The sequence below is a fragment of the Danio rerio genome, chromosome 24 (assembly GCF_049306965.1).
Source record: "Danio rerio strain Tuebingen ecotype United States chromosome 24, GRCz12tu, whole genome shotgun sequence".
NCBI classification, from domain to species: domain Eukaryota; kingdom Metazoa; phylum Chordata; class Actinopteri; order Cypriniformes; family Danionidae; genus Danio; species Danio rerio.
Window position 1 is genome coordinate 23,577,501 of NC_133199.1, and position 14,036 is coordinate 23,591,536.

Consider the following 14,036-nt stretch of genomic DNA (forward strand, 5'->3'; position numbering starts at 1 on the left):
AAACGTTATTGAAACTAAGCCTAAATTTTCTCCCGCAATTAACGTTGTCAGTTGTGTTCTCCAGTCAACCAGTCAAATCAAGTTTGGGAAATTTGTTTAGGTAGCTACATCGTAGTAAACCCTAACTTTATGCCTCGCCAGAATATTAGTCTTTTTCTTTAAGCATAGATTTAGCTCTATTCATATATTACAAATGTTTTAATATTTGAAGAAGATTGTGAATTTAATTTCTTAATAAAATAATTTGTCAATAAACAGATTAGAATTCTCTCAAATCTACATAGTTACAAAATGTTAATTCTCTATATTATAGGCTATGTCATTGGTGGTCAATTCACAGACCTTTTTTAGTTAATAGGTAGATTATACAGCATCATGTCATTCATCTGACAGGAAACAGCGGCTCCTTGTGTTAACAGGCACAGACTATATTTTTCTTTTGTTAAACACACCGTTCTCTTTATTTCCCAAACCATGAATAAATAGTCCTACTGCTGAAATGCTAAACGTGAAATAATTTAACCAAATGTGTTACTTCATCGTAATTATTAAATACTTTGCAGTTGGTGCCCCTTCCTCCACAGCTGAACATAAAGATGTGCATCACACAGGTTAATGTAGGTGGAAAACGTGAACAAGCTGCATTATTTCCACTTCTCCGGAGCACAGTGTGGCTCAGATAATATTCAGCTGGCATTTGAAGAAAACAAAATAAATAACTTGGTAAGAATAAATAAAAGCAATTCCAAATAATGGTCAACAGATATCACACAGTCATATTATGCAATATCTTCGGCGTGTAGAATAAATTAAAAAGGAAATCGTTCACTTTTCTCCACCTTGTGCTGATGATCCAACACCATAAAATGGCATGAAAACAATCTTCGACTCAGAGACGACAAGGCAGACCCATCTGCTCTCTGATTGGTTCATTTTTTTCACAGATAAAGTGCTAACTGAGGAGCCTCGGGGGGGATTTGTGTACCGTTAGAAAATCCCAAGGAGCCTTTTTGTGGAACAGGAGTCTTCCTCTAGCTTTGCAAAAAAAAGTACAGACCACCATCTCAAGTCGGAAAAGCGACCAAGAAAGAAGCCCTACAAAAGGGGCCATTTAAATGCTGTTTGTTTTGGTGAAAATTCTCAGAAAAAAAGAACGCCAAAAAACAGCGATGGTCAAAATGCATTGCTTCTGAAAGCTAGAAAAAGTCCCTGAGATACATAATCAGCTTTATGACTCCCATTGGTGCCCCTTCTCAATTCATATAAATAACCTTAGCAATAATAATAATAATAATGGTAAATGTTGATAATACCACCAATGTGGGTGAAAATTTCTTCACCTTCCTGGCCATATGTACAAATATTCAAAAATCAGTCGGCCAGACTTGTTTTTGAACTGAAATGTTAGCTGCCACTGCGATGGCAATAATGATAATAAAGATTGTTATAATAACTTAATGCTTTGCTAACATCTTAAAGGCAGATAATGCAAATATTGATATCCCGCGATGGGTCTCCATTCAAAAAGAAAACAAATGGCATTCATTTACAATCCCATAGTTCATTTATACAGTGATCATACAAGAGTCCCCCATTAGACCTTTAAAGACTCCATCACTGACAGCTTCATGGCATCTTCTAGCATTTGATTGTCCGTGAAAGTAGTCGGAGGTTCTGGGACAGAATCTGACAAGCCGATCAGAGACTCCAGGAGACATGTTCCTGGGTCGACAGCTTGAGGAAGGCTGGGGTAGGTAGGCAACTGGAACTGAAAGAAGTTGTCCACGTGCTCATACTCCTTTAGGGAGTTGTATAGCGAGCTCGGTCCCAAACAAGGAAATCCATCAAAGAATTCTAAGTCTGACTCGGATGACAGGCTAAGGTCCATGTAGCTGGCCGAATGATCGATGGAAGGCGAGGGCGTATGTGGGATGAAGCTGCTGTGGAATAGTCCGTTACCTTGATTAGCGTTCTCGTCTAAAAGTTCAGACATGGCTGTGCGACTGTTGTCTGTTTGTGACATGTTGAGCTTGTCGTCCTCTGTACTGAAGATGCCATAACCCATCGACCCTTCGCTCTTTTTCTGTTGGTAGTCACAGTTGTCATTGCGCTCCCTGATAGAACAGTCTTCATTGTCTGTGTCGCTAAAGCTTAGGATTCTTGTAAGTCCGTTTTCGTCAACGTCCAGCGGCGACTGTTCACTTGGAACATTTTCAACAGATTCAGAATCCTCGCTCTGGCCTGAGGAACTAGACGAATCGGTCATGTCACTGCTGCAGCTGTTCTCTCCTGTGGATAGTAGCTCTGAGTTAAAGTGAAATGTTGGCATGTCTGGCGTGCTGCTGATCTCTGCTGGTTGGTTTAGGGAACTGCTGTCTGGATGAGTTTCAGGAGGCGTCTCTGTCGTGTGCTCCTCCAAGCGTTTTTCCAGCTCCAGCTTCATGATAGTGTGGATGTAGTGGGTATGAACTCGGCTAGAGTTGAACTCGATGCGACCTTGTGTGTTCCCACAGCCATCTTTAGTGCAGCCACATGGGAAGGATGAGTGGTCCATCTGTGAAGCCAAAGAATAATGCGTTACTTTCTGCTGTCATGGATGATACTTGTGAATATTACCCACAAACTTGGTAAGTGATGTTCTCAAAGAAGTCTGTTGGGAATTGCTTACCTGACATTTGATCCCAGCCAAACTACAGCTGCAGGTCTCTGGCTCACAGAAGCCTTGACAGTCACATCCGCAGTCTTCTCTCGATGTCCGCAGCTCATGAAGTTGACGTTTCTCTTCTCTATCGATTTTCTTCACACCAGCAGCTTTAAGGATGGCGTACCTTTTCTTTGAGGGGTATGGATGCAGGAAGGAGCCGTCATCCACATTTACTCCACTGAGGTCAATTTCATCCTCTGGGATATCATCGACAGTTAACTTTTCAGCTTCTTCAGACTCTTGGGTACCGTTTTTGGTGAGCTATCAAAGGAAGAAAGCATATTTGCATGATTATGATGATGCTTTGATTCAAATGCAGCTTGTTTGACCAGAATGTGCAAGAATTAAATTTGCTACCTTTAGCTTAAGGGCTTCCAGTTTTTCCTCCCTCATTCGATTTTTGAGTTTCTCTCGCCGTAGGTGGCGCTGTGCTATCGCAAACTCTGCCAATGTGTAGCGACGTTGGGCACTGTGCCTTTGCATCATGCCAAGGGTGCAACCTCCCCGACTGGGCACGCTGGTGAAGCCCTGGCAACGAGGAAAGAAGAAAACCGTAACCTGGTCAAACTGCACGTTGCCTCGCCGTGTGCGCTTAGCCTTCTTCAGGATAGATGTTGCTGAGGAAAGAGAGAGAGAGAGAGAGAGATAGGATTAACATAAGACATACAGCCTTAAAAAAACACAAGTGGAGTACACTCACGGAAATTCAAGCTTGGAATTTTTTAATGGAAAATTAAGAGCACATGTCTTAGAGTGGTGGAAAAAAAGAAAGGGAAGTTCTGTTCCTAGGATCTCATCTGGGAGTATTTGAGTAGGAAGTGTGCCAAGCCTAATGGGAAGACTTGGAGTGGGTGAGTCTCTTGTGTAAACATCAAGATCCCATTAATGCTATTGTTGCGGGTGTACTACATCACCACTAGATGGCAGTCCACAAAAAGGAAATGCCACGAGCTACAGTCACTCGGTTGAACACCAAATAAAAACACCAATTTCTCCAATCAACATTGGAACAGATGCATGGATAGTTTAGCTAATAGTTTTCAGACGTTTCTAGTCATAAGCAAAAACAACTACATTCCTCTTTGTTCGTGTCTGACAAACACAATCCACACAGGAATTTCCTCTTGGCGATAAAGTGTGTAGGGGAGTAAAGCATCCAAAATCATAACCCTTTGGCTGAATGATCTGGAAGTTTGAGGTTTCTGGAAGTGGTGAGGGCACTTAAGATGGCTGCTTTTTTAATAACATACACCCATCTTTATATAAAGACAGGCCATTTGTCTGTGCGTTCCTTGCAAATTATACCTATAACCAGCCAAATTCTGCATTTACCCAATGTCAAAAGATCTGAAAGGGAGGAATTTTCTCCTTGAAACAAGAAAACTACAGTTTTAAATTGTTATTTCAGTAGGTCTGTCCTCTGTGTAGAACTTCATGAGCTTCTGTCAGACAGGAGCTCTTTTTCCCCTTGGGCCGGCAGCTTACTATTGTTATCTGGAGGGATTGGACTCTCACACTGTCCCCACAGCTGGTTTATATTAGACTTGTAATGGTGGGAACTCAATCTAGTGTGTTTTCTCTATCCCTGTGCAAATATGTTTTGCTCATCTAACAATCAGATAGAGAAGACAGTGGTTTGACAGTGGAAGACAATGGTATGTTATTGTTTGTAGCTAAGCATTAAAAGTGATGATTTTTGATTTCCAAAGCACTTGTTAATACAGTAATGCAATAATGCTGGCTGACTGTCAGTAGATTTGTTTTGTCTCAAATACATTTAAACTGATACTCTATGGTTGTGTCATTCAGGGTTGAAAGAATGTTTTATTTCAAGTGAATGAAAAGGAGGCGTTGAGGGATAGGCAAACAGCATGTTCAGTGGTTTGTACGGTTGGAGTGTGTTGGTGCCAATCATTACGCAACACTGAAAATGCATCCAAAAATACTCTTGAAAACATGGATTGTTAATATTATACATGTGCAGACTGTACACTACCATTTAAAGAAGATTAAAACGAAATAGAAAAGTAGAAAACAGTTATTCTAAAATGTAATGCGCTGTGTTTAAATCAAGTAATTACAGCCTTCTGTTGGAAGTATTTAAAATACATGTTACTGTACAAGTCTTTCACTCAACATACCTAGACTACACTCCATTATCTGACTTCACTCTCTGTTTCATAAACGCAAGCAGACAGCCATATCGTTTCCCTTCCTTTTCTCTTCATCCCTGCCTTCCTGCTTCATGCCCTTTGGTCTTTCTCAGCACCTGTGTTGGGTTCATGCCCAGTGCTCAGACAAAGCTCTGCGTTCATTCTGTCTCCGTCACATGGCACACTCTCTGGCCGCCTGCCCTGCCATCCTGGGAAACTCACAACTGTTTGCTTTCCTTCCCTGACTCACCCTAACAACCTGGATGAACGGCTTGCTGGAGCTGTCCAAAAGAATCCAGCATGCATTAAAACATCCTTGGGTAATTAAAACATCCATGCAATCAATCTTACAACCTCCCATAACACCTTCCCCAGATAGGACACAAATAAAACCTTCCCAGATAGGACACAAAATTAGACCTTATGAATGGTAAATAGCTTTGAAAAAGGGTTTTAATGACAGCTAAAAGCATAAAGAGAATAGAGAATACATCTAAAGAGGAACTCACTGTTTAAGGATGTTGCTGGGGAGCTAGGGTTACTGGGGGTCGAATCCAGGGTGTCCGAGTAGCAGCTCTCCCCATCTGAGTCCCACTCTGAGTAGGCAGAGGAGGAGAGAGAGGAGGGGGATGAGGAGGAGTAGCACGGGTCCTCCGCCACCTCCTCATACTTCCTCTTGAGAACCCCGCTCATGGCGCAAGCGTTTGGTGATCTGTGGAAAAACAAGCAAAGATGTTAAGAGTGTATTAAGGCTACATCAACACTAATCAACAATACACATACAAGTACAAGTTTTGACAGGCTTTCCTGTCTACAATAGTGTTTTGCAAACAAAATGAGAATGCATTCAATCAGTATTTTATATTTGATCTAAAATGCAATCGGCCTGATGATTTTGTACATCGACTGCAAGTAAATTTACAAGTTTTTGCAGGAATCCAATACAAGTATTCTACAAAGTAATGTTACCTTAGCAATGCTCTGAAATTAATAGCATCATGATACAGGCCGACTATGACTAAACGTGCATCAAGCACCATTTTCAGATAAAAAAAAAAGTACGTTTGTATGGTCAAAATATGGTCCATAATAAAAAATGTGCATTAAAAATACAGGCTTGTACTCTCCAAACAAGAAGCTGACCGCTCTTACTGCCTCTGTGCAGAGAGCGAAAAACAGGAAGCAATCAATCACGTCCCTCCGGTGCAAGTCAACAATTACCAGACCCTTCACCCACTTCCAAATCCAATCGCTTATACAAATACATTGATTAGGCTGGGGTTGATTACATAGCCACATTAGTGTGGAGGGTAAATTTAGGTTACCTTACTCAAAAAACACATCACTGAGCCGGTAGCGGCAATTACGCTTTACACAGCTGCTAAATGCATTTTATGAGACTCTCTAGTAAATGTGTGTACAGCTTGGCACAGTAAACATGTTTATGGAAGTACAGGCTGAATTTGCCGCTGCTCCTGTGGAGAGGTTGCTTATTGGGCAATAAAAGCAATCAATCCATTGGCAGGAAGAGTCTAGCCAGAGCCCACCAGCTTTTAAGGGTCAGAGCCAGTGCAGCGCAGTGGCTTTTACACAAAACCATCATTTGATACTGGCGGCTGTGGACTCATTTGGTTCTCTGCCCTGAGATAAACCCCAGTCAGCTGGTTCACCTCAGGCTCAGCTTCTCGCTGCACTTCAGTCACATTCATGCTGAAACAGGCAGAAAGGAAGGAAGAAGAGTAGGGAGGAGAGGGTTTGATGTAAAGATGAGAGTTTTCAGTTCTGCTTGAGCAAAATGTTAAAAGCTCTAATTCAAATTGGCCGAGTCATAAGGAGGGTCAATTATATCCTAGGCTAACTAAACTACAACAAGGTTGTTTTTCCCCTACTAGAACATTAATTAATAATAATGAAAAGCAAATAGATGGCACAGAACAAAACTTTTTCTCAGCAAGACAGCCTTTTCTGAGAAAAAAAGCGACAGACGGTCGTGACTGGCAGATTACACATCTCATGATGCTTGTCTACAATGTCATCAACCAAAAAAAGAAGAACCAAATGGCTCTGATTCATCCCTGCCATATCGAGTGACTAACGCAATGTGACTAAAAAGCTAATAGTCTGCTAGAAGTCTAATCAACCAATGGAACGTCATTTAACGTTATCAAAGTGTACACATACTTCAGTTAATTGAAGAGGGTCATTCAAACTGACCATTACAACAGTGCATTAGCATTTAATACATTAACACAGTGACTAATCATGCTTAATTGATATTCAATCTGATCTTCCATCAGAATGCACAATGGTACCAAACAATATTGTGCATTAATTATATGTTTAATATTTAAACTACACATTTAAGCAGATTTTAAATGTGCATGCCAACTACCACTACCAGTATGTAATATTACTACTGGTAAACATATACTTAACATCCAACTAACCATAATCTTCAGACAGACAAGACTTTCCCACAGGTTGCTTTATTTACAAGTGGAGCATCTTTCTCTCTCTCTCTCTGAGCATGTGCAATTCACACATTAGTGCTGCCGTCACAAACGTGCCAGACATTGAGAGCACGTCTGTGCCGTCTGCACATTCAGTCGTGTCTCCTCGGCTGCCAAATGTTGCTGCCAGAAAGCAGAAGGTGAGTCTTATCTGCCTCTGAAGCCGACTAGATCTTCCCTGCAGTCAGACTTATCTGCTCGTGCAACACCAGTTCTGAAAGCAACTAATACCCTGTCTAGAGGAACTTTACTCGGAAAGTTATGCAATCATTTGTGCCATGTGCTAAAACTTGAACCTGCTGCTGTTAAGGGTTTTAAACAGACATTGACACAGAAAACAGCTGACTTGCCTAAAAACAGCAGTGCAGGCTGAGAACATGATCTATTTTTATTGCAAACAGAATGTGTCCAGATCTGTCCTCATTTGCATGCAAACAGAGCCAGCGCAGGGAGCGTGAACCCTTACATGCTACGTCTTGATTGAAAACAAGCAGCTTTTTCACACCCGCAAGCCGACAGACCTCAGCAGGAAAATCTTTTTAGATAATGCACATGATTACAAGAGAACCTGACACTTGACTCAGTGCACGGAGGACTTCAAAACCTTTTCGAATTCATCCTCTGCTCATTTGACTAGTAAATTGTCTTTCGCAGTTTCCCACAGACACGTTTCCAGATGCAGTCTACTCGCGCAAGAAAACCACCTGCACAAAGAGTCTCTGCTGTTTATCAGAAGTGATACCTGACTCAGAGGATATCTGTCTGACAACCCTATGTATATATGTGTGTGTGTATGTGTGTGTGTGTGTATATATTAACCAATCCCTGACAATGCTAACAGGTTTCAAATTGCATATTTTTGAAAACTATACCACCATCATCTACATCCGTGTTTCTCAACCACGTTCCTGGAGGACCACCAACACTGTGTTTTTGATGTCTCCTTTGTCTGTCACACCCATTAGTTCTTTCAGTCTCTGTTAATGTGCTGATAATCTGAATCAGGTGTGTTTGGTTAAGGAGAAATGGAAAATGTGCAGAGCTGTTGGTCCTCCAGGAATGTGGTTGAGAAACACCGATCTAAAGAACATTAGCATAAATCACTACAATACATCACTATCTCATTGATTTTGTAAAAACAGTGATGCCATGTCCATATATATTACTCGTCCAGTCTCTAGGAATGCATAAGCACTTCACAACATTGCAGAACTACAGGACTATGCATTATGCCACTTTTGCTTATCGGTGTGAATGGGAATCGCCTTTACAAAGTTGCCACCTGAAATAATCATAGAAATGTTCTCAGTATGCTGTTGTTGTGTAAACATACCCTCAGACACAGTTTATCCTCACATTCTACCACCATCTCTACTCCTCATTTAACAGAGAAAAAAAAAAAAAGAGAATTCCCTGAGGACAACATGCATGCCTACCAAGCAGAGGAGTTTTAATTAAGGACTCTGGACAGTGAGGAGAGGGGGAGGACAGTATAGGAGAGATGAAGACAAGCAAGAGAGGGAGAGAGAGAGAGCAAGAGAGAGAGAGAAACCTGGGTGTTGGAAGTGGGTCATTGTCTCTTGACTGCAGCCTACCTGACACATTGATTTGTTAATCTTGCTTAACAGGCAGAAACAATGACGACGAGCTAATCCCAGGAACAAGAGAAAGAGGGGGTGGATGTTGGGGGGGCTCAGCTGGAGGTCAATCTGGAGCTTGTCCTGTTGCACTCCAACATCAGCGGTGAATGGAAATATGAGCAAGAAACCCCACAAATAAAAAATGAGCAGTCAAAACATACTGTCTAGTGTCTAGCCATAAATCCGCTACTAAGCAAGTCTGGATTTCCCATTCAGGCAGAAGCTGTTATCGGCAAGGTATCCCAGATGCTTCAAGCAGGTGAGACATTCACACTGGAGCATAAATTATGCAGAGCTTGCCATTCCAATAAAGGCAGTGCTCTGATGAGGTATTCTCAATGCTGCTGTCACCAAGGACGGTGGATATAAATCTAGTGCAGAAAGCCACAAAAGGAGCAAACTGCTAAAGCCTGATATTTATCAGTTGTCAGCACAAGTCAGATAGTTCTCCCAAAACTGAAAACAGCCAACGCTGTGAGTATTTTTTTTTCCCCGCAAATGCAGACAGCTGTTAGCCTGTAGCTACTGACTTCCATGGTATTTGTTATTTTTACTATGTAGGGATGTCAATGGTTACAGGTTTTTAAGCTTTCTCCAGCATTTCTACATTGGTGTTCAACAGAAAAAAAATAAGTCATAAAGGTTTGGAACCATTTGAGGGTGAGTATGTCATATTTTTGGGTGAACTATCACTTTAGAAACACTTTTTTTCTTCCCTTCCTGCTTCTACAAAGCATAAAAACAACTTGCACCACTGAGCCGATTGTCTAAACTACCTTCAAACAGTGGAATCCTGACCTAACATTATGCAAGGGTTGACTTTGCCCCTCCAGCTCACAGCACCCATCCAGATGATTAAGTAATGTGCAGGGTGTACCTCATCTTAACTATCTAAAAAGCGCAAGTATAAATAATATTTAGTGAAAAAAAAAAAAAAAATCACTTGCAATAATTGTATTGGAATTCAAATTCCAGCAGAATATAAGAAACCCTCCCTCTGCTGGTCAGCCTTTAAAAACTGCAGTCAGGCGAGAGGAGGGAGATGTGTGGTTGTGCCGATCATCACTCTAGATGTTAAACTACGCCAGAGACATTCTGTTCCTGAGCCTCAACCCATGCAGAGCACACATTCATCCCAAATAGGAGAGCGCACTGATGTGGGAGGAGGGTAGCGGGCGAGAACTTTAAACAAATAAATAATGCGATGTCTCCAGCCCACAGGAATTCTACTCTGGCATAGCGGCACGTTCTGTAATAGTCTATCTATCCCAGATGTGTCTGCATTGTCCAGACCACTATTGCCCAAGAGGATCCACCTCAGACAGAAACACCGACACAAACACCTGATGGAGTCGCGAATCATTAGAGATGATGACGTTATTGTCATATTGACGAGATGATGTTATTAGGGTGGAGATGAAGATTTCTCTCACATGCTACACTATGGATTCAATACATCATCAAACTTCGCATTTCCATAGACATGTTTTCAATTTGAATTAAAAAGTTATTTAAGCAAAAAGGGTACCAATTCTAACTTAGACAATATTTCACACTGGAATTCAGAGAGGTGGAAATGTAACATTTTATAAAATAACAAAATGAATCAGATCTGTTTGACCATATACTGTTGTTTACTTTTTAGGATGGGGGTCCCTCACATGACGATGAACCGATTATTAATTATTATGAAGATCACCATCTAAAGGTCATCTAAATTATGCTAAGAGCCATAAGAAAAACATCTCAAAACACCCTCCTAAAGTTATTTAACAGTTTCGAGAGAATCACTGCTCCTGGTTTATGTCAACGAATAGAAACTCTGACTGCTCAGGAAATTGCCAAAACTGAAAGAAAATACTTCCACATGCAGCAATTTGCATCAATATCCGAAATGCAAACTTCCAACACAGTCCGCAAAGTGTAGGTTCCTTGAGAAGTCATCTGTATGAGTTTGTTCTGACTAACTTAATGGTGACAAAAACAAATACTAGCCATCTTTACCAGTCTCTCGGGACTCACAAGGGAGAGTATATGTGTGCGTCTATAGGATGGGGGGAGCCCAGGGGTCATCAGCTTACGTCTGGGGCACTTGCTGGTACCTCACAAGCTGGGAGGAATGTTGGAGAGTGACAAAACAGATGGGTTCCCTCTGCTTCTCGGTTTTAGAGACATCAGGACTTCAACACCCCCCCCAATACTATTGCACAAAAGCCACACACATATCTATCCAAATAAAAACACCCTGCCTGTGGGTGGGAGATTAATAAAAATGACATGTTGTGATGTACACCAATTATGACGGCATCATCTCAATTTTTTCAAAGCATGACTGGATTTAAATAGGAAGAGGGAGGAAACTATCCAGACATGCTACTTTAACCAGCTGAGTGATTTCACTGACTCTGGAACACGTGCAAGTTCACACCTCATCAACCCAGAAGTAAGTAAACAATACAATCTTTTATGGTCCTGTTTGATTAGTTTAACGTGCACTTGAATTCAAAACAACATCGCAGGTTATGGGAATAAAAAGTCTCACTTGTAAACAGTTTACCACAGGGTAGTGCAAAAGCATTTTAAATGAAATAAAACGCTAATGGACTTACTAAGCTCGTTTTAAGAATATAAATCCCCTAAATGTGTGAGGTATGTCAACAAAAACACCAGAAAAAATCCGACTTGTGTTCCCACAAACAATCCGAGTGAGGTCGCGCGTGACAGCGACTGCGCGCTCGTTCACACAGAAGCACGCGCAAAATAAACACACTCAAACTTACGACACAGCCACAAATATACAAGCATCATCATCATAACACACCCTTCTGCGCTCGTGCCTTCAAAAAATACTGAAATTATTGAACTAAAATTTACATAACAAGCTCAATGAATCCCACCATCAAACATTCAATGTGCTCACAGTCAGGAATTGAAAATTACCTGACAAAAGGAATGCCGTGAGATTGTAACAAACCGAGTGGAATGAGAATATTAATTTACTTCAGTTATCCCAATCACGCAGAGCACAACGTGTTGGTGATTGTTGCCTCGTGATTGACTGTCAATCAAACCAATTATCAAATGACCTGGGGAGACTGTTTTGCTTGCTTTTAAATAAATAAATAAAAAACACTTTTCTTTGTGAATGAATTATAGGCAATTGGTTATGTGCGCCTTTAAATGTAGCCAAATAAAATAGCACTGTAAAAGCCATTTATAGGCTATTGATCAAATACCGGTTCGACCAGCTGAAGTTTGGATCGGATCAAGTAAGGTCTCCCCCAGACCTGCATTCAGCCTTGTATGCACCCTCGGTGACGTCATCGAGGACTGGAAGTGCATATGAGGCTGAGCGCAGATCTGCATGCAGACTACTGAACTGATGCGGTGTGGCACCTTAAGGAGTCGCTCGCGCTTCAGAAGATAGGCTACACCAGCGCTATAAACGTGAACGAGGAATGCACTCAACACTCACACACATTCAAACTAGCAATTACGGCTTATCGGATACACACACATACGGTCCACTATCCTGGAATTCTGCCAATGGATCCGATCAGAACCGCCAACAGCTGCTTATGAGAATAAGGCTATCTTTTATTAAAACCCAGCAAACACTGCCAATCAAAATTACTGACAGAAAAAAGCATAAAACCCGCGAATATTTAGACCGATCTACACACTTAAAACGGTTTACATTAAAGCACCAGAAATTAAATTAATTAAGCTTACCAGAGTTTATTATAACACAATTAAAACGCAAGACAATGGCTTAATAACTTTAGTTAGTTTTTTTTTCTGCCACGACAGTATACAACAATGTCCTCTGGATTTGCTACTTGAAATAGTTACACAACACATTTTATCTCTTTACACTGGCCGACAAAAGAACATTGAAACTATCTGGCTGGACTCCAGATCCGAGGTTTGCCTATTAGACACATTACAAGTGCGGCGTTAAACAGCGCGGAGCTCCGCTACTCACCAATAACGTGTCCGATCAGCATTAGTAAATCACTATCTAGGAAAAGATGAAGCTGTAATAATCCAAGAGATGCGATCGCGCGTTTATCCGTAAAGAGATCCCGTTGTGTTCGTGCGGCTATTGTGCGCTCGGCGGACTGGAGCGGCAGCTGAAGCTGTTCCTCTTGTCTGAAGCAGACGCGGAGCAGCGCAGTCTTTTCGTCAGTGGAAAACTCCCTCCTGGCGTGTGACGCAGGCGGTGACACTGAGCCCACGCGCCGCTTCCTGCCTTCCGCGCGGGGCGACACTCCTCCTGGCGCACACAGAGAACGAGAGAGAGACCGGAACAACAGCGCGAGTTATGGGAAACTGTAAATCTTTCATTGCCTTCAAAACATTTACTATGGTAACCACAGTGGCTGGCAAAATATTGGAGTATACACACTGAAATCATGATCAATTGTGCTTTCTTAAAACATTTTAAGATAACCAGAATCTATTTTGCTTTAAAGTAGCTTTCTATATATATATATATATATATATATATATATATATATATATATATATATATATATATATATATATATATATATATATATATATATATACACATATATATATTTTTTTTTTCTGCGACGTTTATGTTAAAATGTATATAATCAATATAAAAGTGTCAATCACATAATCAAAAAAAAAAATATATATATATATATATATATATATATATATATATATATATATATATGTATGTGTATATATTTTTTTTTTCTGCGACGTTTATGTTAAAATGTATATAATCAATATAAAAGTGTCAATCACATAATCAAAATTAATATTATTACTAAATAATGATAATAAATAATTATAATAAATAATTATATATGGACAAATAACTCAAAATATTACAAAATGTTATATGTGAACTATATTTAAAAAGTATTTTAAAATTATATAGGACTGTAAAATGTAATGATGTTATATATGTAAAGTAATGTGTTGTACATTAATACAGTAATTTGTATTAATGGTATTTATAGTTGTTTACATTTTTGTTTTACACTCTTTA

At 40.4% G+C, this 14,036-nt stretch overlaps 1 protein-coding gene across 4 annotated transcripts in view; it reads right to left on the minus strand.

Moving 5' to 3' along the window:
* Positions 1-13,161, minus strand: part of csrnp1b (cysteine-serine-rich nuclear protein 1b) — a 13,744-nt gene extending 583 nt beyond the window's left edge. The window contains 6 exon segments of one of the 4 annotated variants that reach the window (NM_199619.1): positions 1,546-1,738; positions 2,034-2,554; positions 2,669-2,965; positions 3,062-3,321; positions 5,367-5,569; positions 11,948-12,014. In NM_199619.1, coding sequence (NP_955913.1) covers positions 1,699-1,738; positions 2,034-2,554; positions 2,669-2,965; positions 3,062-3,321; positions 5,367-5,550 — 1,302 coding nt within the window. In that variant the 5' untranslated portion in view covers positions 5,551-5,569; positions 11,948-12,014 and the 3' untranslated portion in view covers positions 1,546-1,698. 4 annotated transcript variants of the gene reach the window in all.
* Positions 13,162-14,036: the final 875 nt, after the last annotated feature.